Below are 24,455 nucleotides of genomic sequence, written 5' to 3' on the forward strand. Positions count from 1 at the left end.
AAGTAGGACACCATATACCTAAAACGTGGGAAGGAGAAGAGTAAAGAATGGGTTCAAACTTAAATGACCATTAATTTAATATAGACTGCTATATGCAGAAGAGGTTTTATACAAATCTAATGGTAACCACAAATCAAAAACCACTAATAAATATGCAAAGAATAAAGAGAAAGAAATTCAAATGTATCACCAAAGAAAAGAAAAGCAGCAAAGAATTAAAGATAAGAAAGGATCAGAGAAAATCTTCAGAAACAACCCCAAAACAAGTGATAAAATGGCAATAAATACAAACCTATTAAGAATTACCTTGGGTGAAAATGGACTAAATGCTCCAATCCAAAGACATGGGGTGACAGAATGAATAAAAAAAACAATAGACATCTATATGCTGCCTACAAGAGACTCCTTTTAGACCTCAAGACACTTGCAGATTGAAAGAGAGGATGAAGAATCATTTACCATGCAAATGGATGTCAAAAGAAAGCCAGAGTACCAATACTTATATCAGACAAAATAGACTTTAAAACAAAGGCTGTTAAAAGAGACAAAGAAGGAGACTGCATAATAATATGGGGACCAATCCAACAAGAAGATCTAACAGGGGCTCCTGGGTGGCTCAGTTGTTAAGTGTCTGCCTTCGGCTCAGGTCATGATCCCAGGGTCCTTGGATCGAGCCCCACGTAGGGCTCCCTGCTCAGCGGGAAGCCTGCTTCTCCCTCCCCTACTTTCCCTGCTTGTGTTCCTGCTCTTGCTATCCTTCTCTCTGTCAAATAAATAAAATCTTTAAAAAAAAAAAAGATATAACAACTATAAATATTTATGCAACCGACATAGGAGCACCCAAATACACAAAACAGTTAATAACAAACATAAAGGAACTAATTGATAATAACAGTAGGAGACTTTAACACCCCATTTACATCAGTGGACACATCACCTAACCAGAAAATCAACAAGGAAACAATGGCTTTGAACAACCCACTGGGCCAGATGGATTTAACAGATAAATTCATAATATTCCATCCTAAAACAGAAGAATACACATTCTTTTCAAGGGTACACGGAACATTCTCCAGAATAGGGCACATATTTGGCCACAGAACACGTCTCAACAAGTTCAAGAAGATCGAAGTCAAACCATGCATCTTTTCTGGCCACCATGCTGGGAAACTTAGAGTCAACCACAAGAAAAACTCTGGAAAGACCACAAATACATGGAGATTAAAGAACATACTAGTAAACAATGAATAGATCAGCCAGGAAATTAAAGAAGAAATACAAATGTACATGGAAGCAAATGAAAATGAAAACACAATGGTTCAAAATCTCTGGTATGCAGCAAAAGTGGTTCTAAGAGGGAAGCATACGGGAGTATCTTAAGAAGCAAGAAAAGTCTCAAATAGCCTAACCCTTCCACCTGAAGGAGCTAGAAAAAGAAACAAACCCTAAAACCAGCAGAAGGAAGGAAATAACAAAGATTAAAGCAGAAATAAATGATATAGAAACAAAAACTAGAACAAATCAATGAAACCGGGAGCTGGTTCTTTGAAAAAAATCAATAAAATTGATAAACCGCTAGCCAGATTTACCAAGAAAAATGGAGAAAGGACCCAAATAAATAAAATCACAAATGAGAAAGGAGAAATCACATATATCTCTGATGAACACTGACGCAAAAATCCTCAACAAAATGTTAGCAAACCAAAACCAACAATACATTACAAAAATTCCCTGACATCAAGTGGAATTTATTCCTGGGCTGCAAGGAGTGGTTCAGTAATCGCAAATCAATTAACATGATACATCATGTCAATAAAGAAAGGTTAAGAACCACATGATCATTTCATCAGATGCAGAAAAAGCATGTGATAAAATACGACATCCATTCATGATAAGAACCCTCATCAAAATAGGTTCAGAGGGAACATATCTCAGTATAATAAAGGCCATAGATGAAAAGCCCACAGCTAATGTCATCCACAGTGGGAAAAAAATAAAAGACTTTCCCCTAGGGTCAGGAACAAGACAAGGATGTCCACCCTCATCACTTTTATTCAACATGTACTAGAAGTCCTAGCCAGTACTAGCCACAGCAATCAGACAACAAAAGGAAATAAAAAGCACCTAAACTGGTAAGGAAGAAGTAAAACTTTCACTATTTGCAGATGACATGATACTCTTGTCATCTGTCATCGAAAACCTGAAAGACTCAGGCAAAAACTGCTAGAACTGATAAATTCAATGTACAGAAATCCATTGCATTTCTCTATACCAATAACGAAGCAGTAAAAGAGAAATTAAGAGAACAATCTCATTTACAGTTGCACCAAAAATAATAAAATACCTAGGAATAAACCTAACCAAAGAGGTGAAAGACCTATATTCTGAAAACTGTAAAACACTGATGAAAGAAATTGAAGACACAAAGAAATGGAAAGACATTCCATGCTCATGGGTTGGAAGAAGAGATATTGTTAAAATGTCTATACTACCCAAAGCTGTCTATACATTCAATGCAATCCCTACCAAAATACCAACAGGATTTTTTAGAGCTAGAACAAATAATCCTAAAATTTGTATGGAACCACACAACACCCCAAATACCCAAAGCAAAGCTAAGCTGGAAGAATCACAATTCTGAACTTCAAGTTATATTACAAAGCTGTAGTAACTAAAACAGTATGGTACTGGCATAAAAACAGACACATAAATCAATGGAATAGAACAGAAAATCCAGAAATAAGCCCACAATTATATGGTCAACTAATCTTCAACAAAGCAGGAAAGAATATCCAATGGGAAAAACACAGTCTCTTCAATAAATGGTGTTGGGAAAACTGGGTAGCAACATGCCAAAGAATGAAACTAGACCACTTTCTTACACATACACAAAAATCAATTCACAATGGATTAAAGACCTAAATGTGAGACCTTAAACCATAAAAATTCTAGAAGACAGCACAGGCAATAATTTCTCTGACATTGGCCGTAGTTAACTTTTTTCTAGATATTCCCCTGAGGCAAGGGAAACAAAAGCAACAATAAACTACTGGGACTACAGCAAAATAAAAAGCTTCTGCACAGCAAAGGAAACAATCAACAAAACTAAAAGACAATCCATGGAATGGGTGAAGATATGTGCAAGTGACATATCTGATAAAGGGTTAGCATCCAAAATATAAAAAGAACTTATAAAACTCAACAACCAAAAAACAAATAATCCAGTTAAAAAATGGGCAGAAGACATGAACAGAGAGTTCTCCAAAGAAGACATACAGATGGCCAACAGACACATGAAAAGATGCTCATCAACCAAAGCAAATCAAAACTACAATGAAAATATCACCTCACACCAGTCAGAATGGTTAAAATCAAAAACACAAGAAACAACAGGTGCTGGCAAGGATGTAGAGAAAAAATAACCCTCTTGCACTGTTGCTGGGAATGCAAAATTGGTGAAGCCACTGTGGAAAACAGTATGGAGATTCCTCAAAAATTTAAAAATAGAACTACCCTAAGATCCAGCAATTGCACTACTGGGTATTTACCCAAAGAATACAAAAACACTAATTCAAAGGGCTACATATACACCTACATTTATAGCAGCATTATTTCCAAAGCCTAGATATGGCAACAGCCCAAGTGTCCATCAACTGATGAATGGATAAAGAGGATGTCGTGTGGGGCGCCTGGGTGGCTCAGTTGGTTAAGCGACTGCCTTCGGCTCAGGTCATGATCCTGGAGTCCCGGAATCGAGTCCCACATTGGGCTCCCTGCTCAGCAGGGAGTCTGCTTCTCCCTCTGCCTCTGACCCTCCCCCCTCTCATGCTCTCTCTATCTCAGTCTCTCTCTCAAATAAATAAAATAAAATCTTAAAAAAAAAAAAGAGGATGTTGTGTATATATATATGTATATACACACACACAAATGGAATATTTTTCAGCCATAAAAAGCAACAAAATCTTGCCATTTGCAGGATGGAACTAGAGAGTATTATGTTAAGTGAAATAAGTCTGTCAGAGAAAGACAAATACCATATGATTTCACTCCTATGTGGAATTTAAGAAACAAAACAAATGGGCAAAACGGGGGAAAAAAGAGACAAACCAAGAAACAGACTTTTAACTATAGAGAACAAATTGATGGTTACCAGAGGGGAGATGGGTGGGAGGACAGGTGAAAATAGGTGATGAGGATGAAGGAATGCCCTTATTGTGATTAACACCAGGTGATTAAAATAAAAACTTAAGGAAAAAAAATTAAAATAAGAAGGAAAAAACAACAAGTAAAAAGCAAGCAACTAGATTTTCACTTAATAAAATGGAGAGTTTTTCTTAATTAATACTCAGAATTGAAGAAGGTATGAAAGAGGATCACTATGGATGGGAATTTAATGTGGCAAAACCTTTATGGAAGAAAATGCATCAATATTGATCCAAAGCTATAAAAATGTCTCCCCTTTTGGGTGCCTGGGCAGCTCAGTCGGTTAAGCGTCTGCCTTCGGCTCAGGTCGTGATCCCAGGGTCCTGGATCATGTTTCACATCTGGCTCTCTGCTCAGCAGGGAGTCTGCTTCTCCCTCTCCCTCTCTCTCTGTGCTCTCCCTCTCTCTCAAATAAGTAAATAAAATCTTTAAAAAAAATGAAAATAAAAACAATAAAAATGTTCCCCCTTTTGACACAGCTTGTTTTTAGAAAGTTATTCAAATGGGCATTAAGGAGGGCACATGAAGTGATGAGCACTGGGTGTTTATATGCAACTGATGAATTACTGAACACTACATCTGAAACTAATGATGTACTATATGTTGGCTAATTGAATTTTAATAAAAAAAAAGTTACTCAAAAAGAAGTTCTAAATGTGTGAGAAGATTATGTGTAACTACAGTTTGTCATAGTGAAAAACTGGAAACAACCAAAATTTTCAAGGACAGGGGAGTTCTTCAGTAAATTAGGGTATACCCAAGTAACAGACTTTCTAGAACCATTAAAAACCCTATGATTGGAAAACAATTGGATTCACGGCAAAAAAATTTGCAATGTAGCATAAAATAAAAACCATCTGTATAGCTTAACCCTACATGAAATAAAACTTTAAAAATAAAATTTTTAAATAAAATTCAAAACAAATTTTTAAAAATAAAAGTTTCATTACATGATAAAATGGTGATAATGATCATCTCAAGTGATTTGTATTATTTTCTTGTGCTTTTCCTTATTCCCCAAATTTCACTTAAAAAATCTATTTCTGCTGTGCCTGGGTGGCTCAGTCAGTTAAAGCATCCAATTCTTGGTTTCGGTCATGATCTCATGGTTGTGAGATTGAACCCCGAGTCAGGCTCTGTGCTGGGTGTGGAACCTGCTTAAGATTCTATCTCTCCCTCTCCCTCTGCCCCCTCCCCTTTTTTCTCTTTCTCTCCTTCTCTACAAAAAACAACAAGAACAACAACAAAACTATTCCTATTGTTATCAGGAAAAAAAATCTTCCCAAATATTTGTTGAAACCTACAATGCCTAAATCATTATTCTCAGAGGAATACATACAAATTAGCACACACAAATATGAACGTATACAAGGGGATAGGCAATTTTAAAATAACACAAATGTGCTAAGTACTTAATAAATATCACCTACTAATTTTCAGAGCATCCCTCAAATGTTGGTATCATTCTGCAAATGGAGAGACCAGCAACTCATCCAAGGCAAACAGTAGTGAGCGGTAAAGCCATGACTGGAACACAAATCTGAGCAGCTCGAAAACGTCTCTGACTTCAAAAGCAGACTGTCTCCCACCGTGTACCCTACTCTGGGGAAAGCAGTCAGAGAACACAGAAATCGCCACTGGCCCCCATGGGCAATTCATAAGCCATCTGACGGTGAAGGTCAGGGCACACCTCCAGCTCCCTCCCAGGAGGAGGAGAGAACAGGATCGGGAATCTGCGTGGGCGTCTGACAAGGGGAATATGGCAGTGGAAGAACCTCCCAGGCCTTAAAGAAACCACTGAGAAGAGACAGATTCTTTGTAAAGAGAGGCCGGTTCCGCAAGGGGTGAAATCGATGCCGGCTGGACAATGCCAGGTAGTCCAACCTGTCTTCAGGAGCCACACAGACCTTTAGGCGAAGAGGTTCTAGGCCATTAGCCACCCAGGCTTGGCACGAGCCCAGCTGCTGGCACCCGGAAGGGGATCTGAAATAAAATATGGTTTGCAGCTGTTGCCTTCAGCCTTTTCCATCTGCACCTCCCAGCGGGCGAGGGGCTTTGGGGTGAGGGAACACTGAATTATGACGGACTGCCCTGGCTCTTGCTGAGCTCATTCTGGACACAGGTGAGGGAGTCACGGGGAACATGCTAACAATTTACAGTGGGCATTCCATCGGAAGATCAGGATTAGGGATGGGGGACAGAAGAAACGCAGAATATGCTGAAACCTAGCAACAGAGACCACTGTCAAGGGGATCAAATGATTTCAGGGCCTATCCCCAAAATGCAGAGCAGCTGGAGAAAGTTAAAAGAGCGAAAGGCTCAGCTCAGGGCTAGCCACCCTGGTTCTTCCCCATGAAGACCTGCCTTAGACCCACAGCGGTAGGGCCTGCATGTTGGGAGAGGCTTCCTCCTTCTCCCCTTATCCCACACATCTCAGTCCACCCTACACCCAGCCTTGCCGACTTCAGCAACAGACACGAGTGAAGCAAGCAGGCGAGGCAGGCCCCGTGAAGTCCTGTCTCTCAAGCACAGACACACACACAGACATTGTAGCTGCCGCTGTTCTGTAGAAATTTCTCTCTAGGTGGTCCTCATTAGGTTGGTTTTGTTTGGAAGATGTCTTGAGCTTGCATAACTTAGAGGCCAGAGAATGAATGCATTCTACCAAGAGGAGGCAGGGTTCATTAACAAGCCCCGCCCCTCCTTTCAAGCACATCTCAGCCATTACTCTGGCTTCAAACCATGACAGACTCGGGCGCCTGGGTGGCTCAGTCGGTTGAGCGACTGCCTTCGGCTCAGGTCATGATCCTGGAGTCCCGGGATCGAGTCCCGCGATCGAGTCCCGCATCGGGCTCCCTGCTCGGCGGGGAGTCTGCTTCTCCCTCCGACCCTCCCCCCTCTCATGTGCTCGTGCTCTCTCTCTCTCATTCTCTCTGTCAAATAATAAATAAAATCTTTAAAAAAAAACAAAACCATGACAGACTCTTGACTCTGGGAAGCAAACTGAGGGCTGCAGAAGGTGAAGGGGGTATGGGGATGGGGTAGCCGGGTGATGGGCATTAAGGAGGGCACGTGATGTGATGAGCACTGGGTGTTAAATGCAACTAATGAATCACCAAACGCCACATCAAAAACTAAGGATATACTATATGTTGGCTAATGGAATTTAAATAAATAAATATAAAAAACAAAAAAACTGGTGGCTGGCTGTGGTCAAGCCTGCTCTTCTTCCAGCTCTTCTCACTGGTGTGGAGACTAGCTGATTCTTAATCACCTGTGTGCTGCATGGGAGATTTAGAAGTGAGTGAGTGAGTGAAGGGATGCAAGTGCACTATGCTTTGGCAGGCTCTGGCTCTAGGCCCCTAACTTCGATGTGGCCTAAGCCTGCGATCCAGCTGTGCTCACTACAATTCTACCCTGGCTTGGTCCCAAAGTGCGGGCTTGTGTGCTCTGCTGTATTATCAGTACGCTTATTTCTTTTAGGGGCATGGCAGAAAGGGATGGCTGCTGAAGAGCAAGATGGTGTCGGGGGCACCCGGCTGGCTCACTCGCAGGAGCATGTGGCTCTTGATCTGGGGGTCGTGAGTTCAAGCCCCATGCTGGGTGTAGAGATTGCTTAAGTAAATAAAACTTAAAAAAAAAAAAAAGGCAAAACGGTGTTAAAGATCCTGTTCATTAGCCATTTTTCTCTAACAACTGGTCATCTATTCAACTTAACTCACAATTCTGAGAGGCTCCAAATGCCCCCCGGTGATGCTTTTATAATTAAGAGAAGAGGGTCAGCTCCCCAGGCTTCTCACACCTCAGGGCTCTGGCTGTGGTTACAGGGAGAGTTAAAAGACAAATTTATAAATGAGAAAGAAGGTTTACACAAGAATTTCCTGGAATGAGGGCGCCTGGGTGGCTCAGTCGTTAAGCGTCTGCCTTTGGTTTGGGTCATGATCCCAGGATCCTGGGGTCGAGCCCCGCATCGGGCTCCCTGCGCCCAGCGGGAGGCCTGCTTCTCTGTCTTTCACTCCCCCTGCCTGTGTTCCCTCTCTCGCTGTGTCTCTCCCTGTCAAATAAATAAATAAAATCTTTAAAAAAAAAAAAAAAAAGAAAGAAAGAAAGGGAGGCATGGGGGCGCCTGGGTGGCTCAGATGGTTAAGCGTCTGCCTTCAGCTCAGGTCATGATCCCGGGGTCCTGGGATCGAGCCCCGCATCGGGCTCCCTGCTCCGCAGGAAGCCTGCTTCTCCCTCTCCCACTCTCCCTGCTTGTGTTCCCTCTCTTGCGGTCTCTCTCTGTTAACAAATAAATAAAATCTTTAAAAAAAAAAGAATTTCCTGGAATGAAACAAGATCCTTTGCAGGTCATGGGAAATGGCTTACCATTGCTTAGGGGGTTTTGATTAGTGTATCAAGATAAAACGCAAAAGAAGCCAATATAAGAGGAAGACTGTGGACATTTACAGCTTCCATTCATTAAGGTCTTACATGCCACAGTCCCCTTTTCTCTATTATCTAATTTAAACCTCATAAAAAGGCACAATTTTACAGGTGAGCCAACATGCATAGACTTCTAGAAGGTAAAGTAACTTATCTAAGGTAAAACTAAGTGGCAAACCAGAATTCAAATCTAGGTGTTTCTTTTCAAAGCTTATGTTCTTAGCCACTGAAAATACTGCCACATAAAGCTGTTCCCTGTGTATTCATTAAATGGCTTATAGACATTCTCTACATCAGAGTCAGCAAACTACAGCCAGTGCTATAACCCCAGCTTTTTGCCTGCTTTTTTATGGCCTGAGAGCTAAGAGTGAATATTCCATTTTTAAGCAGTTGGGGGAAAAAAGAAATCCACAAGAGGAATAATACTATGTGACACGTGAAAATTATCTGAAATTGAAATTTCAGAGCCCATAAATAAAGCTCTACAGGAACCTAACCATGCTCATTCATTTACGTATTGCCTATGGTTGCTTTCAGGCCACTTGGGCAGAGATGAACAGTATGGCCTGCAAAGCCTAAGATACCATTTGACACCTTACTAGAGAAGCTTGCCAACTCTTGCTGTATGTACATCATGGGTGATAAAAGCCAATTACAAGTTGGAAGACTCAGTTGCCAGGGATTACAGAGATGTGGGAAGGGTTTAGGGATAATCTAAAATTTATCAAATATTCTTACTTTCCAGGCACTACATATTTTTTTAAGATTTTATTTATTTGAGAGAGACAGAGAGAGAGAGAGCAATTGAGAGCACAAGCAGGGAAGAGAGGGAGAAGCAGGTTTCCTGTGAGCAGGGAACCCGATGCGGGGCTCAATCCCAGGACTCTGAGATCACGACCTGAGCGGAAGGCAGGTTAATTGACTGAGCCACCCAGGTGCCCCCCAGGCATTACATTTCTTTACATATATTATCTCACCTAATCTTCACTAGAGCTCTGTAAGGCATTATCACTCCAAATTTTCAGATGAAGAAACTGAGGCTGAGGGAGGCTATGGATGTCTCTGAAAGTCATACGAATTTCTGCTGTTTCCCACATAGGGGTATGTTGCCATCCTGGATGCCAGGCCAATCTTCCTGACTCCAATACCCAAGCACTTTTTTTTTTAACAACAAAGTATAATGCTCTGAATATAAGGTCAACAAGTTCATGGATATAGAAGAAAATATGATAGAAGCACCTGTAAATATATCTAACTACTCTAAGAATATCTATGATTAATCCTAAGGCTATGTGGTATGATTAAGTGTGTTCAACATCAATATCTAAATGTTTCATAAGTTATAATTTCATTGACTTAAATTTCTAATAGCCTATATAAGTACTGAATGAGAAGCTAGAATCACTCACTTTTTTTTTTTTTTTTTTTTAGAATCACTCACTTTTAAATTCCTAAATGATGCCAATGAAACTCCTTCACAACTTAATGGTATTTTTAGGTTGGGGTTCTAGAGAAATCTGTTATTTATACCTTCAAAAATCTTACTATCCCTTAGCCATACAATTTTTGTGTGTGTCTGCTATTCCGTATAGGATCTCTTTTCATCATATATTCTAAATGGTTGTGCTTATCTATACACGCAAATGTTATTTCATGTTGACATATGTCTTATACATTTACTTGACCAATTTACTCAATTTAAAAATAAATATAAAAATTAAAATGACTATATATTGTTATAGCATGTACAGAGATCTGTAGGCTGAAAATTATGCTAAGTGAATGGACTATTTAATAATATTAACATTTCCAATCCATGAACATGGGATATCTTTCCATTTATTTGTATTGTCTTTAATTTCTTTCACCAGTGTCTTAAAGTTTTTAGTGTATAGATCTTACTTCCTTGGTTAAATTTATTCCTAAGTAATTTATTGTTTTTGATACTATGTAAATGGAATTGTTTTCTTTCTTTTCCAGATAATTCACTGTATATGAGACCATCTTATTTGACCTATTGATCTGATTTACGAGGTTCATTAATCCATAGTATTAAATTACTCCTGAATTCTCATTGTACTACTTTGAAAATAGGGCAAACTGCAGTCATGCAAACTATTTATCACAATCAATTTTCATTTTTAAGAGAGCGAACATGTGTGTACATGAGTGGAGGGGGCGGGGCAGAGGGAGAGGGAGACAGAGAATCCTAAGCAGGCTCTAGCCCAGCATGGAGCTGAGATCACAACCTAAGCTGAGGTCAAGAGTCAGATGCTCAACCAAATGAGCCAGCCAGGTACCCCTATCAACACAAATTCTAAAATAAAATGTACATAAATATGACCACTGAGCAAAAAATTAAAGTGGGCAGTGTGCTCACTTTCATAAAGTGACAAAAAATAAAACTAAAGAAAACCAAAATCTGAATACCTAACATGTATATGAAAGTTGATCCTGGTCCTTCTTCAAAGACATGTAAGTTAAAAAAAAAAAAATAAAGACATGAAAAGAAGAAAAGGAGAAAGGAAAGGAGAGAGGGAGGAAGGAAGGAAATTTCCATTACTTTCTTATTTTGCCTTAAATACTTTTGTAAAAGAAGTTTTCATTTAATCAAATCTACAAGACCTTGCAATAACCAGAAGATTTGTGCTCTACCTTGCATTATCCTACTAGCCGTAGACAAATTTTTCTCAGGCCATAAATTAGCCTTGGAGAACATTTTATTTTTTCTGGTCCTTTATGTTCAAGTGTTCTTCCTAATTTCATGTAGTTTTCTGTGTGCTACATATTTTCCTAAATTTACTGACCTATATGCACATCCAAGTGTGATGGCAGTAATGGAAAACAATATGAATATGAGATGAATTTCATACATGAAGGACTATAGAAAAACTCAAGAAAGCATGGAAACTGAGACCAAAGCATTGGACATGCTCAAAATTTGTTTCATTGTTGTCCCTATGAGGTATTGGAACTCATCTGCCATCTACTGTTCTTCAGAATAATAAATGAAAAGCAGCTTTTACTTCTAAAACAAGCAGATCTCCCCATCTGCTTATGGTGATGGTGGGGGAGCTAGGGTGATGAAAGCAGGTGACTACAGTTCAGATGGGCTCACCTCAGCTAGGGCAGCAGAGTCATTCCAGGGAAATGGAGTCATTTGTACCTAGGCATCAGCCCCATTCAAAAATTCACTGATAGTTTAAAGCTCACACCAAATGTGAAAAAATTCAACTTCTACATGATTTTCTGAAAAACAAAGTGATTCACCTATGCTTTCATCATTTGCAAGGGCCCAGCATTTTCGGGTGTAAAACCAAGAGCTGTCTGGTTTAAGTAACTCATCAGCACGAAGTGTATCCCCTTCTTCAGTGTAACATCTTTGTTGCTCCTCAGCCCAAATGAAGCAGCTTTCTCCAATGAGTAGAGTCAAGAAAAACATCTCTACCCCCAAACATCCAAGAGGACAGTGTAACTTTCTTCTCCTCTAGTTCTCTTTAGCAGTGAGGAAAGCAAGCTTCTTAAAGCACCCCAACTCTGGCCTTGGGACTTCTGTCCCTGGGGGCAGCTGAGCACAGTTGGTAACACTCTCCTCTGCTTTAAAAAACATGAGAAACTTCACATGGTGGAGTTTTCTTCCAGGGCCAAGGTCAAGAGGTAGGAAGCCAAGAGTCACAGCAAAACAAGTGGAAATCAATGAAACCTATTAGTGAGATGACTAAAATAGAGTATGTGAGGTCAGGAGGTACAAAGGAAAGAAGCCAATGAGAGCGCTAATCAGTCCACCTAGGAACACACCCATCAAGGGCCTCAGTCTTGAATTTCAAAGACCCACCTCTTTCCTCCTAGTAGGAAGGCAAACAATTCCCATGAAATCAGATCTGAAGGCCACAGAAAATCCCAAAGCCCACCTGGAAGTATACAAAGTAAGTACCGTATTTACTACATTCATTCAATTTGGTATATGCAGTTATCAACAACCTTCACTTAGACCAGGGCACTCTTAGTAATCTTAAGTGAAACATTTTCAGAGGGAAGTGACAAGTAGACATAAATGTACTCCTTCAGTGACTTTATAGCAGCGACCGTGCCAGGACAAGACACGAGTGCCTGGAGGCCCACGGGCAGCCAGGCTTTCAGCTTACACACTTCGTGTCTGTCCCATGGGCTAGACTCCGGTGACCACTGGCCGGATGCTACCTCTGCATATGCTAGGGGAGTCGGGACAATGAAGCCAGCTTGCCAGCAAACCCCCTCTGCACCCTACGCCCTGCCCAACTTACCTTCACCAGAAAAAAGGACACACCATACGTCCGGAGGGATCGGGCGAGTTTGACATACTTGACCTTGGCTTCTATTTCGCTCATCTCTCCACAGTTCTTATGCTCCTACAAGTGACAGCAGCAAGGGCTGGTTATTGCAGCTCTGTCAGCACGTGGACTCGGTAGAGGTGGTTACAATGTATGGCACATAAAGTTGCTATGAATGATCAATCACTGACGTTTGTGTTGGAGACCCCTCTGGGACCCACGTACCAGCTGACCGAGGATCAGAGCACAGAGAAAGCTCGAATGCAGGGCTTCTTAATGGCAACTGGAGTCCAAACTCCCTACAGATTTTACACCTACAGGCAACAATTCATGCCATGTAGCATGGCAGACCAGGGTCCAAAGTGTAATTGACTTTTTGGAAGAACTCCATATCCCCAAAGGTTCAGAACCAATGAGTAGACTCATTTAGTAGAGCTAAAATAATGTTCTCCAGGAGAGGTATCATTCTAACATCCACCCAAAATATATGGTTTTCCAAAGAGCAGAATATATAGATGCCTGCACATCAGAGTGCTTGGAAACAAGACTGTGTGCATTTTATACAGACAAAATTTCTACTTCAACTTATATTTACATTTCAATACCAAAGAAGACTTTAATATTTTGGATTCACTGGAGTGATTGTTTTATGGCAAGTTGATGATAGGGCTTTTCTTACTGTCTGCCTGGAAGAGAAAACTCTCTGACGTTTATGGAAAAAACCCTGAATTTTAAAAAGACACCAGTTTCCAAATTCTAAGCTTCAAAAAACAAGTATCAGGACAAAGAAGCTACTTGTAGCTGCTTCTTCAGTGCATTTTAAGAGCAAATCACCTTGTTTCGACACTATCAAGATAATGCCTTTGAAATTAAATGTAGGCACATTTTTCTCAGAAGGACTAAGTAACCTTTAGCAGGAAGGTATGGATTAAGATAATAAATCTGCCCAAAGTAGAACTGTCAGCTTCTTTACTCTTGAGTCACTAATCATTTATTATATAAGCAGAGTACATGTATGGGGTACTAAACTATCATGTGCAGAGGCCCCTCTCATGCTAATAGATGAGGCTAGGGAGTGAGGAGAATAATAAAGTTCTGTACATTTCCAATACCTGAAATATCCTCTTTTCAGCTCCTCTCTGCTTGATGTATTCTTTGGGCAGGAATTCCTTTAGACTGAGAGAGAGAACAACAAAAAAATAATAATAAGCCATTTATTGTATGATGAGAAGGAAAAAAAAAAGAGACTTTTTTTGTACAACTCCATGAAGTCACTAACTTGCCAGTATTTTATGGGACAATTAAGAACAGACTGCCACATCTCATAATACACTTAAATAGGACACAAATATAAAACCAGTCTGATACAAAGGATCAAACTAACAAAGTTAAAAAAGAAAGAATTTCCATGATACACTGTAAAGTGCCAGAGCAAAGGGTGCAAGAGTGTAGAGTATGCTATCCTTTGTGATAAAGGGAGGAGAGTGCTTTTCATTTTATATGGTTAATACATATTTTTAGGGGTGCCAGGGTGGCTCAGTCAGTTAAGCATCTGATTCTTGGTTTCGGCTCAGGTCATGATCTCATGGGTCGAGATTCAGCCCCACATTGGGCTCCGTGCTCAGTGGGGAGTCTGCTTGAAGACTCTCTCTCCCTCTGCCCACCCCCCTACTCTTACACGTGCGCTGCCTCTCTCTAAAATACATAAGTAAATCTTTAAAAAATATATGTATTTTTAAAACAATACAAACATACATCTAGTACTAATTAAAATGATTCTCTATGGGAAGAAGGGAAACGGCAAAGGGAACAAGGATGGAAATGAAACCTCTGGATAGCCCTTGTATTATAGTTACCACTTTAGAACCACTTGAAATTACAAAGAGGGGAAAAATTCAACACCTAAAAATCTAAAGCAAACTGAAATAAATGAACTTAACAGTGTATCAAGTTGATAGCATAACCACAGGAAGAAAAGTGATTTCAAATAACTTTGAAAAACCATCTTTTGACTATACATCCCTAGTGAGATATGTTTTAAAGATAAAGGGAACCATGGAAGACATATTAAATATTGATAACATTATTTTAAAGCTATACCCTCTCCCCTCTAAACACATAAATACACACACACTATAAAATTACATTATTACATTATATGGAAGTAGGATGTCATATATAATTAGGATAAAGTAAATGAGTAATTATGTTAGGTGTTAGAAACCAAACTTAAATAAAGCAAAAAAAAAAAAGTTAAATGAAAACCCTGTAGTCTTTCATTTGGAGATACTGATCTAAATGTCTGATTCCTTCATTTTCTGGAAAACAGTTTTTAGTGTGTCCACTGAGGAAGCTAAGGGCAAGGACCATCTGGTGGCACTGCCAGGGCCTCGGTCAGGTAGCCTCCAAATACTATTTCCCACTAAAAGGAATCAGGGATCCCTGGAGAAGTGACTGATTCTAACTCTGGGGCAGGAAATGTATTAAATGTTCTTGGGGCTTCTTATGCCCGAGATCAAAGAATCTATCAAAATGACATTGGACTGACATCAAGGGGTAACCATTGGCCAAAATCAGGATGATTTTTAAAACCTTACACAAAGGAAAAGATCGAACAATATAAGAACCCACCATCCATTCACGGCCATTCCTGACTCATCTACTCCTTCACCTCATCGCCTGCACTGGATTATTTCCGAGCAAATCCTACAGATCATATAGTTAATTTCATGTGATGGGGCAATTAGAGTGCCGAAGAATGATGACCACAATGGGTAAAAACACAGATATATAAAAATCCCATAAAGATCCTTTAAAATAATCATTGGTCACCTTAACAGGTAGCTAGGGCACCAACTCCTACTGAAAACTGATTAACACAAAGTAACAAAGCTAACAAACACAAAAGGAATAAAAGGAGTCCAAAATCATCATTTTATAGCTCCTAATGAAATAAATGATAGACCAAAACATGCCGGATGGCTGCTAAAACCAACAAGTGACAAGTTAATGGAGAACTCTATAGTAGATAGTTCAGTCTGATTCAAACACACTTAATCAATTTTATTATTAATAAAAGTGGGATAACTAGACAACACATGCCTAACTGATGCAACAGGAAGTATACAGCACTATCCAGGAAGTATTTTTGGCAATAAAGAATAATATATAATTTAAACTGAATTTAACTAAGATCCTAGATCTAAATATTAGTTTACAAAAAGAGAGATGGAAGACACCACCAGGATATAATCAGCCCAATGCCAACTAGGGCAATTCTATAAAAATAACCCAGGTGCCTCACAAATAAATAAATGGCTTGGTGGTAGAGGTGAAAAAGAGGACACAGTAATAGATTAATAGAGTTTCAAAAAACATATTTACTACCAAGCTACAGTAATAAAGACAGTGGAGAATGGATATAACAATAGGTCAGTGTAATAGAATCAAGAGTCTAGAAATTAACCTTTACAGCCAGTTGATTTTCAGCAAAGGGAATGGGTTTTCAATGGGAAAAGAATAGTCTTTTTAACAAATGGTGCTGAGACAATTGGATATCCATGAACAAAACAGTGAAGTCGGATCCTCTACTTCACACTGAACGCAAAAATTAACTCAAAATGGATCAGAGACCCACATTTAAGCTAAAACCGTAAAACTTTTAGAATATAGGAATAAACCTTTATGGCCTTGAGTCAGGGCAACACTTAAGATTCAATACCAAAAGCACACACAGCAAAAGAAAAAATAAGTAGGACTACATCAGAATAAAAAATTTGGAACTCCAAGTGACATGACCAAGAAAATGAATAAGCAGCCCAAAGAATGGGAGAAAATACTCCAAATTAAGTATTTAATAAGGGACTTGTATTCTGAATATGTAAGAACTTTCACAACAATGAAAAGACAACCCAGTTAAAAAATGGGGAGGGGATCTGTAAAAACATTTTTCCGAAGAAGATACGCAATTGGCCAAAAGCATATGAATATATGCCTAACTTCAGTAGCCATCAGGGAAATAAAAAAATATTATAATACGATACCATACACCCGCTAAGGTGGCTACAATAAAAAAAGATGAACAAGTGTTTGCAAGGATATGGAGAAATTGGAGTCATCTCACATTGCTGGTGGGAATATAAAATGGTATAGCTGCTGTTGAAAATAACATGATAGTTCCTCAAAGCATTAAACAGCAATTTTACTCCTAAGTATGTAACCAGGAAAAATGAAAACATGTCCAAACATTTGTACATGAATGTTCATAGTAGTATTCCTAATAGCCAAAAGTTAGAGACAACTTAAATGTCCAATCAACTGATGAATGGATAAGTCAAATGTAGTTGATCCATACAATGGAACATTACTCGGCAATAAAAAGGAATGACATAGGATATAAACTCCAATATGGAAACACTGTGCTGAGTGAAAGAAGCCCATCAAAAGAGACCACAAATTGTATGATTCCATTTATAGGAAATGTCCACAATAGGCAAATCTATAGAGATAGCTAGGATCAGTGCTTGCGTAGGCTAGGGATGGGCGTGGGGTTACTGAGGAGTGGCTGCTAATAAACACAAGCTTGTATCAGGAGGGATAAAAGTGCTCTAAAATCAGATTGTGTGATGGTTGCACAATCTTGTGAATACACCAAAAAACACTGGGCGCCTGGGTGGCTCAGTCGTTAAGCGTCTGCCTTCGGCTCAGGTCATGATCCCGGGGTCCTGGGATCGAGTCCCACATCGGTCTCCCTGCTCGGCGGGAAGCCTGCTTCTCCCTCTCCCACTCCCCCTGCTTGTGCTCCTGCTCTCGCTGTCTCTCTCTCTGTCAAATAAATAAATAAAATCTTAAAAAAAAAAAAATTAAAACAAAACAAAACAAAAAACAAAACACTGAATTGTACATATGGCATGTGCACTGCATCTCAATAAAACTTTTCTTAAAAAAAACCTTATGAACCAAATAAAATTTGTAGGCCTTGCTTAAATCCTGATATTAAGTAAAAACAATATTTTTGAGACACTGGGGGGAAATTTAACAAAGACTGGGTATTAGACAGCATTACAAGAATTGTTAATTTTATTAGGTGTTAGGATAGATTTGCGGTTGTACAGGTTTAGAAATTTTTTTCTAAATTTTTATTTGTCAGAGAACCATACTGAAGTACTTACAGATGAAATACGCTGCCTGGAATTTGCTTTAAAATACTCCAGCAAAAAAAGTAGAGGGGAGGTAGGGTGAGGCCAGATTCTGGCTACATTAACACTTGAATAATGAAATCCGATCAGCCTGCAAACTACTTCCATCGACAAAAGTTGTAAGCACATTTTCTGGAATTTCAGGGATCTAGTAGCAGAACAATCTGGATTTCTCAGGAGGGTCAGGAGGGGTAGAGTCTAAGAAATATCTAAGCAGCGGCCCATTGCATGTTATGACTATCATTAAGCAACCTCACGGACAAAAACGTGATTGGTCACTGGAAGGCACAAAGGTCCCAAAAAAGAGCTGAGTCACAGAGAAGTTAGTTAGCTGAGGTCACAGGACTTGTTAGTGCCAGGAGCCTCCGACCTCCCCGAGCAAGAGGAGACCCACCTGACAACACAGGTGTTTCAGGTTCTCCCCCAAAGCATGCTGAAAACCATAGCGAGAAAATGTGTCACGAGTGGGCCAGTGGACAGCAGTCGCTGTGCTACCTACCAACCAAGGGGGACCTGGCTAAGGTAACCAAAAGCATCCAAAACGAGACCCATGCCAAACCCCTCGCAACAACACTGTTACTGGAAGAATTCCAGAGAGCAGGGTCCAGAGGCCAGCCAGGGGCAGATGTTAGGCATGAATGGCAAGAACGCTGTGTGTGGCAACAAGCCGCCTTCTATCCCAACTAACCCTCCCGTTCTTCAGGAGGTACGGAAAACAACTTCCCGAAGCTTGCACTAGAGGTGTTACCCTTGATGTTACAGGGGTGGATTTGGGAGTTTGTCATCAGGTAGTTTAAAACACAAAGTGTGTGTGTGCCCATGCGTGGCCTGTGTGTTTCCCCAGTAAATCAGCCAAGTGCCCAGTGTCAGCATGAGGCTGGAAGGAGCAGGGAGCCCGTCATCACTGCCTGCCAGGCAGCAAGAAGCTCCAGCTCAGTTGTTTTGATTACCAACCCTGAGCTTGGAAGGCTCCTAAGCATCGGGGACGTGCACACAAGTGAAATCTGTCAGCCTTCTTTGAGAAAACGGGTCAGACTGTCAAGCCTGTTCGGCAATTCTTTTCTTAATTAAGCAAGCTCTGGCCAAGCAAAGTCCCCCCCACTGCCTCCTTCGGTATTCCCACTTGAATATGGCTACGTTAACACTTGAATAATGTGTTATTCTCCTCCAAATCCTACCCCTGGCCTTTTAAATAACACCTTTTCTGAGTGCAGTAATAATAGACCCTCCACTTCATGGAGAGGGTGGGCTAGTCCAAGCTCTTCTTCTCCCCGAAGAGCCATGGGAGGTTGGAAGTGTGCAGCCAGCAGGTTCTTCTCTCATGAGCCCCACTTCTGCTCTGGCCAAGTCAGCTGTATTTGTTCTGAACTCTTGCTGCTGGCTGAGTGTCACATGATAATGCAATAAACCAGCAGAGCCCATAAACTGCTAACATAGGGGGGAAAAAAAAAGAAAGAAAGCTACTGAATGCTTAAGAAAGGTAAATATTTCCGAAAGTTATTAGATGTGAGACCACTGCAAAATACTGAAAAGAAAAAAAATCATGAAAATCTAAAAATAGTTTCACCCTTAGACTGCTCCAGGATCGTCTTTAAATTTGCTCTTAGATGATGTAGTTCATACAAGGAAAATACAGAACCCCAACCAGGGGATCCACACCAAGAAAAAATTTTGGTCTTTCATCAAAAGATTAGCAAGTAAATGTATAAGTTGAAAGTTTATTTACAGGGTTTCACAAAGGTAGATATCACAGATTCTGTTATTTCATTTTTTTTTTTAAGATTTATTTGAGAGAGTGAGCGTGTGCTCATGCACTCTGGGGGTGGGGGTGTGGGGTGGGGGGTGGTGGGCAGAGGGAGAGAGAGAATACTGAAGCAGACTCCCCGCTGAGCAGGGAGCCCAACACAGGGCTCCATCCCAGGACCCTGAGATCATGACCTGAGCCTAAATCAGGCGTTGGCCACTCAACTTACTGAGCCACCCAGGTACCCCTTAAATTCTGTACTTTAAATGTCTTTTTGGATTATCCACAGTCTAAGCTGTGTTGATAGAGGATTTCTACTATCAACAACTGCTGTTTATTGAAAGTCAAACACTGTTCCAGGTGCTTTACATGTATAAGTAGATTAATTAAATTCTGACAAAAGCCCATGGAAGAAAATATCCCATTTTATACATGGAACATGAGGTTCAGAGATGCTATATTGCCCGCAACCTAGCTACTCAACATTCTGGTCCCTCCAAGCTATCCTTTACTCAAAACACATAATATGTGATCAGTATTTCAGAACCTTCAGATAAAGAATAAGACAAGAGAAATAGCCAGATAGTGGTAAAAATTACCGTAAGAGTGGCAATTTTTTAGAAATGCCCAGAAGCCATTAAATGAAAGAAAGGGAACTTAACACATTTGGGGGAGCAGTGTCTAGATTCAAATCTAGGTGTTCACAAAACCTCATTTTCTTATATAAAATTAAAGCTGCTTGTTCAAGTACTTCTAAAAGAGGGGTCCTCAAGACGTTCTGTGGTCTGGCAAGAAGTATACAAGTATATGAGAGTCAGCTACGATTTTGGGAAATGTGAACTGCTTCTCATCTGCCCCAGAGTTGCCACAAGGACATGTCCACAGGCAAGCCCCCACTTCTCTGAGCTGGTGTTTACCCAGCAAGAGTGGAGGCTTGGAGGGGAGAGAAGGTGGAGAGATATAGCAGGGACCGTGTCACCCACAGGACACTGGAACACTCAGATTTCCTGAGCCCAGCCTTCATGACCAGTCACCAAATGACCAACAATAACGTCTCAAATGTGATATCATGTAAGCGGTCCCAGGACCGGCAGCATCAGCTCTACGTGGGAACGTGTCAGAAGTGCCAAGCTTCAGGCTTCGTCCCAGACCAGCTGAGTGAGAGGCTCTGGAGGTGAGACCCCACAGTGTAAACAAGCTCTCTAGAGGATTCTGATGTATGCTGGAGTTGGAGAACCATTAGCACACTGGGCTGAAAGCTCAAGTGATGGATTCAGACACACCTGAATTAGAAGCCAGACTCAAAGATGAATGTATCTGTACGATGGAGGGTACTAGTGATGTCCTGCCTAACTGTGGAGACGATGTGAGAGGAAAGAAGTATCTGTCGAGCTGGGAAACACTTAGGGTGAGAAGAAGTGGAGAGCGAAGATGGCATGGGGGACACTCGGAAAGGGTTTGAGGACTTAATGTCAGCCACACAGCAGTTCTGGGCTCCCGAACCAATCCCAGTGCCCTTTGGTCTAAGGACGGGAACCCATGCAGAGGCTCAGGGGTAGCTTGGGGCTAGATCAATTCAGTGGTGCCTGGTTTGAAAGTTCTGGAGTCTGAAAGCAGTTAGGGAGGTAGGCACCAACTTTAGGAAGCTGCTGCTAGGGGCGGGGAGTTAAGGCACCACTGGACGGTCACAGCCTCCTCTAATGGGAGAGCCCTTGGTTGTCAGGTGCACAGGACAGAAGCAAACAATCAAGAAACCGGTGGGTCGTAGTGGTGAGGAATAGGAGGTAAAGCAGAGCCGATGAAACACACAAGCTGAAATAACTCCTTCTCCATCAGTTTGAAAATACGATCTACAGCCAAATTATTCCAAAGACTAACTCTAAAGTAGGAATAGGAGTTTGAATAAACGCCAAGAGAAAAACTGACTCAAGGCCTCCTACTGTGTCAAAAGCTTTGCTTGTTGACAAGAGAATTATGTTCAGTTTGTGGTGAAAAACTTCCAAGTCCACTCTGAATTCTTCAACAGAGATTCATAGATCAGGTTGCTTTGTTTTCTCAGTAGGACACATCCACGGCACATGCTGACAGGACAACCAGCTGTGGTCAATAAGGCTGAGAGGGGTCCTCAGCCTGCGCCCCACCTGCCTGCACCCAACCACTGGGTCATACCCCTGCAGCAGACAGAGCCAGGAACACTTGCTGTCTGAACTCCAAGGCCTGTTAATTTTGCCTTTGCCAGATGTTAGAGATCCAGCCTCAGTGAACACAAGCTTTTATCACCTCAGACTATTTACAACTGTTTTTAAAAATTGTCAGTTGTGGAAACATTAGAAATAGATCCTATTGTCATATTTGCTTTATGATTGCTACCCATTTTTAAAGAAATAGAGATTACAGATTTAGCTGAAGTCCCATACCATCCTTCTTTCTCTCCCTAACTGTACTTTCTTGTAGTTTTCATGCATATTTGATTATGTTCCTACTTCTCCTTGTACCTATAAACATATTGTTTCTCTTTGTATTTTTAAATTCAACATTCATTTTTTGAAATGTCTTGTTTCCTCTGTAAAGTACTTTGATGTTTTCATACACCTAAGTTTGTGCCCATCTAAGGAGACATGAAATGCTATATTCTTATTGATTTTGCATTTGATTTACTTATGAGGCTGAATATTTTTCCATATCTTTATAAGTCAGTTGAATTTCCTCTTTTCTAAAGTACCTGTTGGTATACTGAGTGATGATTTTCTTTTTTTTTCCTGAGGGACTGCATGCCTGCGCATGCACATGGGGTGGAGAGGTAGGTGGAGAGGGGCAGAGGGAGAGGGAGAATCTTACACAGGCTCCATGCCCAGTGCAGAACTCGAACTCGAACTCACAACCCTAAGATCATGACCTAAGCTGAAATCAAGAGTCAGTCGCTTAACTGACTGAGGCATCCAGGTGCCCCCCTTTGTTTTCTTTTCAATAATTTCTGGATATTAGCTTGTTCTTCGTAGTATGTGTTGCAAACATGCGAATTTCTTCTTCTACACTTTGGAGCTTCACTCTTAATTTGGTAATATATTTTGCCTATTATTTTAATTTTAATAAAGCAGTTTATCAACCTTTAGAACGCTTATCACCCAGCATCAGTAATAGAGTATTTTTAATTACTATAGCTTTATAAGAAATTGGGTATTTGTGTGAGTCCTTCAATTAGCCTTGGTCTGAGTCCAGACTAGTGCATAGTAATTTTTTAACAGTTTTATTGAAATATATATATTATCCTCTAAGTTTTTATTTACTGAAGTATAATTAACATAAAGTATCCTTTTAGTTTCAGATATACATCGAGTGATTCGGTATTTTTATACATTATAAAATGACCCCCACAATAAGGCCATCTGTCACCATACAAAGTTATTACAATATTATTGACTATATTCCCTATGCTGTACATTACATTCCTATGGCCTATGTACTTTGTAACTGAAAGTTTGTGTATCTTTAATCCCCTTCACCTATTCCAATTCAACAATGGAAGAAAACAAAAATATCAATTCAAAGAGATACATGCACCTCTATGTTTTACTGCAGTATTTACAATAGCCAAGATACAGAAGCAACCTAAGTGTCCATCGATGGATGAATGGTTCAAGAAGATGTCATGAACAACAGAATATTATTCAGCCATAAAAACAGAATGAACTCTTGCTATTTGCAACAACATGGATGGATCTAGAAGGTATTATAACTAAAAGAAAGACAAATACCATATGATTTCACTTATATGTGTATTTGCTAAAAAGCAAATACACACATGCAACAAAACAAACAGACTCATAGATGCAGGAAACAAACTGTTGGTTACCAGAGAAGGGACGGGTTGCGGGGTAAGCAAAATAGGTCAAGGGGGTCAAGAGGTACATATACCTTTTAATATTTGTTTTTCTCATTACTTGATATGTGGGATTGTGATTAGAATTGAACTGAATTTATAGACAAATATGAATTGCTTTTGTGACATCCAGCCTTCCTATATATTAACATAACAAAACACTCCATTTATCCAGATTTTCATTTATGTTCTTCAATGAGCATTTTATATATATATATATATATATACCCGTAGGTGAGTATGAATATGATTGTTTGGACCTAGGTGGTGATAAGCAGTTATATATTTATCTCTTTTCCAGGGACTTTACTCTTAGTAGCTCTAAGAAGTTTCTCTGTAGATTGAGAGGATTATATGCAGATAATCCTATCACCTGCAAATAGTGACAGTTTCAGTTTTCTAATCCTGAAATTATTCATCTTTTTCTTTCCTCATATTGTATTTTACTTATTATCTGCCTCTCTGCACTAGAATGTAGGTTCCACAAGGGCAGAAATGTTTATGTTTTTATATTGCTCTATCCCCAGTGCCCACAAGGCAGGCCATAAATTGTTCAATAAATGTTACGTCCCTAGAAGAAAGTAGTTGTAACCTGCAGTTACCTCTAAATACATGTCATGTTGGACTCAATGTTTTATTAACTTTGGGGAGGGCATCTCTATTCAGTTTAAACGTTTTCCATGGTCTATATTCAG

The 24,455-nt window shown here is 40.1% G+C and overlaps 1 protein-coding gene across 16 annotated transcripts in view; it reads right to left on the minus strand.

The window, feature by feature from the left end:
• TLN2 (talin 2) overlaps positions 1 to 24,455 on the minus strand; it is a 430,586-nt gene that overhangs the window by 159,253 nt on the left and 246,878 nt on the right. For 15 of the 16 annotated variants that reach the window (XM_064570358.1, XM_064570361.1, XM_064570366.1 and 12 more), the window contains 2 exons: positions 14,051 to 14,114; positions 12,912 to 13,016 (listed from right to left, as the gene is read on the minus strand). In XM_064570358.1, the coding sequence (XP_064426428.1) occupies positions 12,912 to 13,016; positions 14,051 to 14,114 (169 nt within the window). Of the gene's footprint in view, positions 1 to 12,463; positions 12,670 to 12,911; positions 13,017 to 14,050; positions 14,115 to 24,455 lie in introns of those variants that run through there. The other variant, XM_064570367.1, reaches the window with a different exon arrangement.

This window comes from Mirounga angustirostris, unplaced genomic scaffold, assembly GCF_029215605.1.
Source record: "Mirounga angustirostris isolate CCGP_5_RB_7025 unplaced genomic scaffold, mMirAng1.0.hap1 SCAF_9, whole genome shotgun sequence".
In the NCBI taxonomy this organism is placed as follows: domain Eukaryota; kingdom Metazoa; phylum Chordata; class Mammalia; order Carnivora; family Phocidae; genus Mirounga; species Mirounga angustirostris.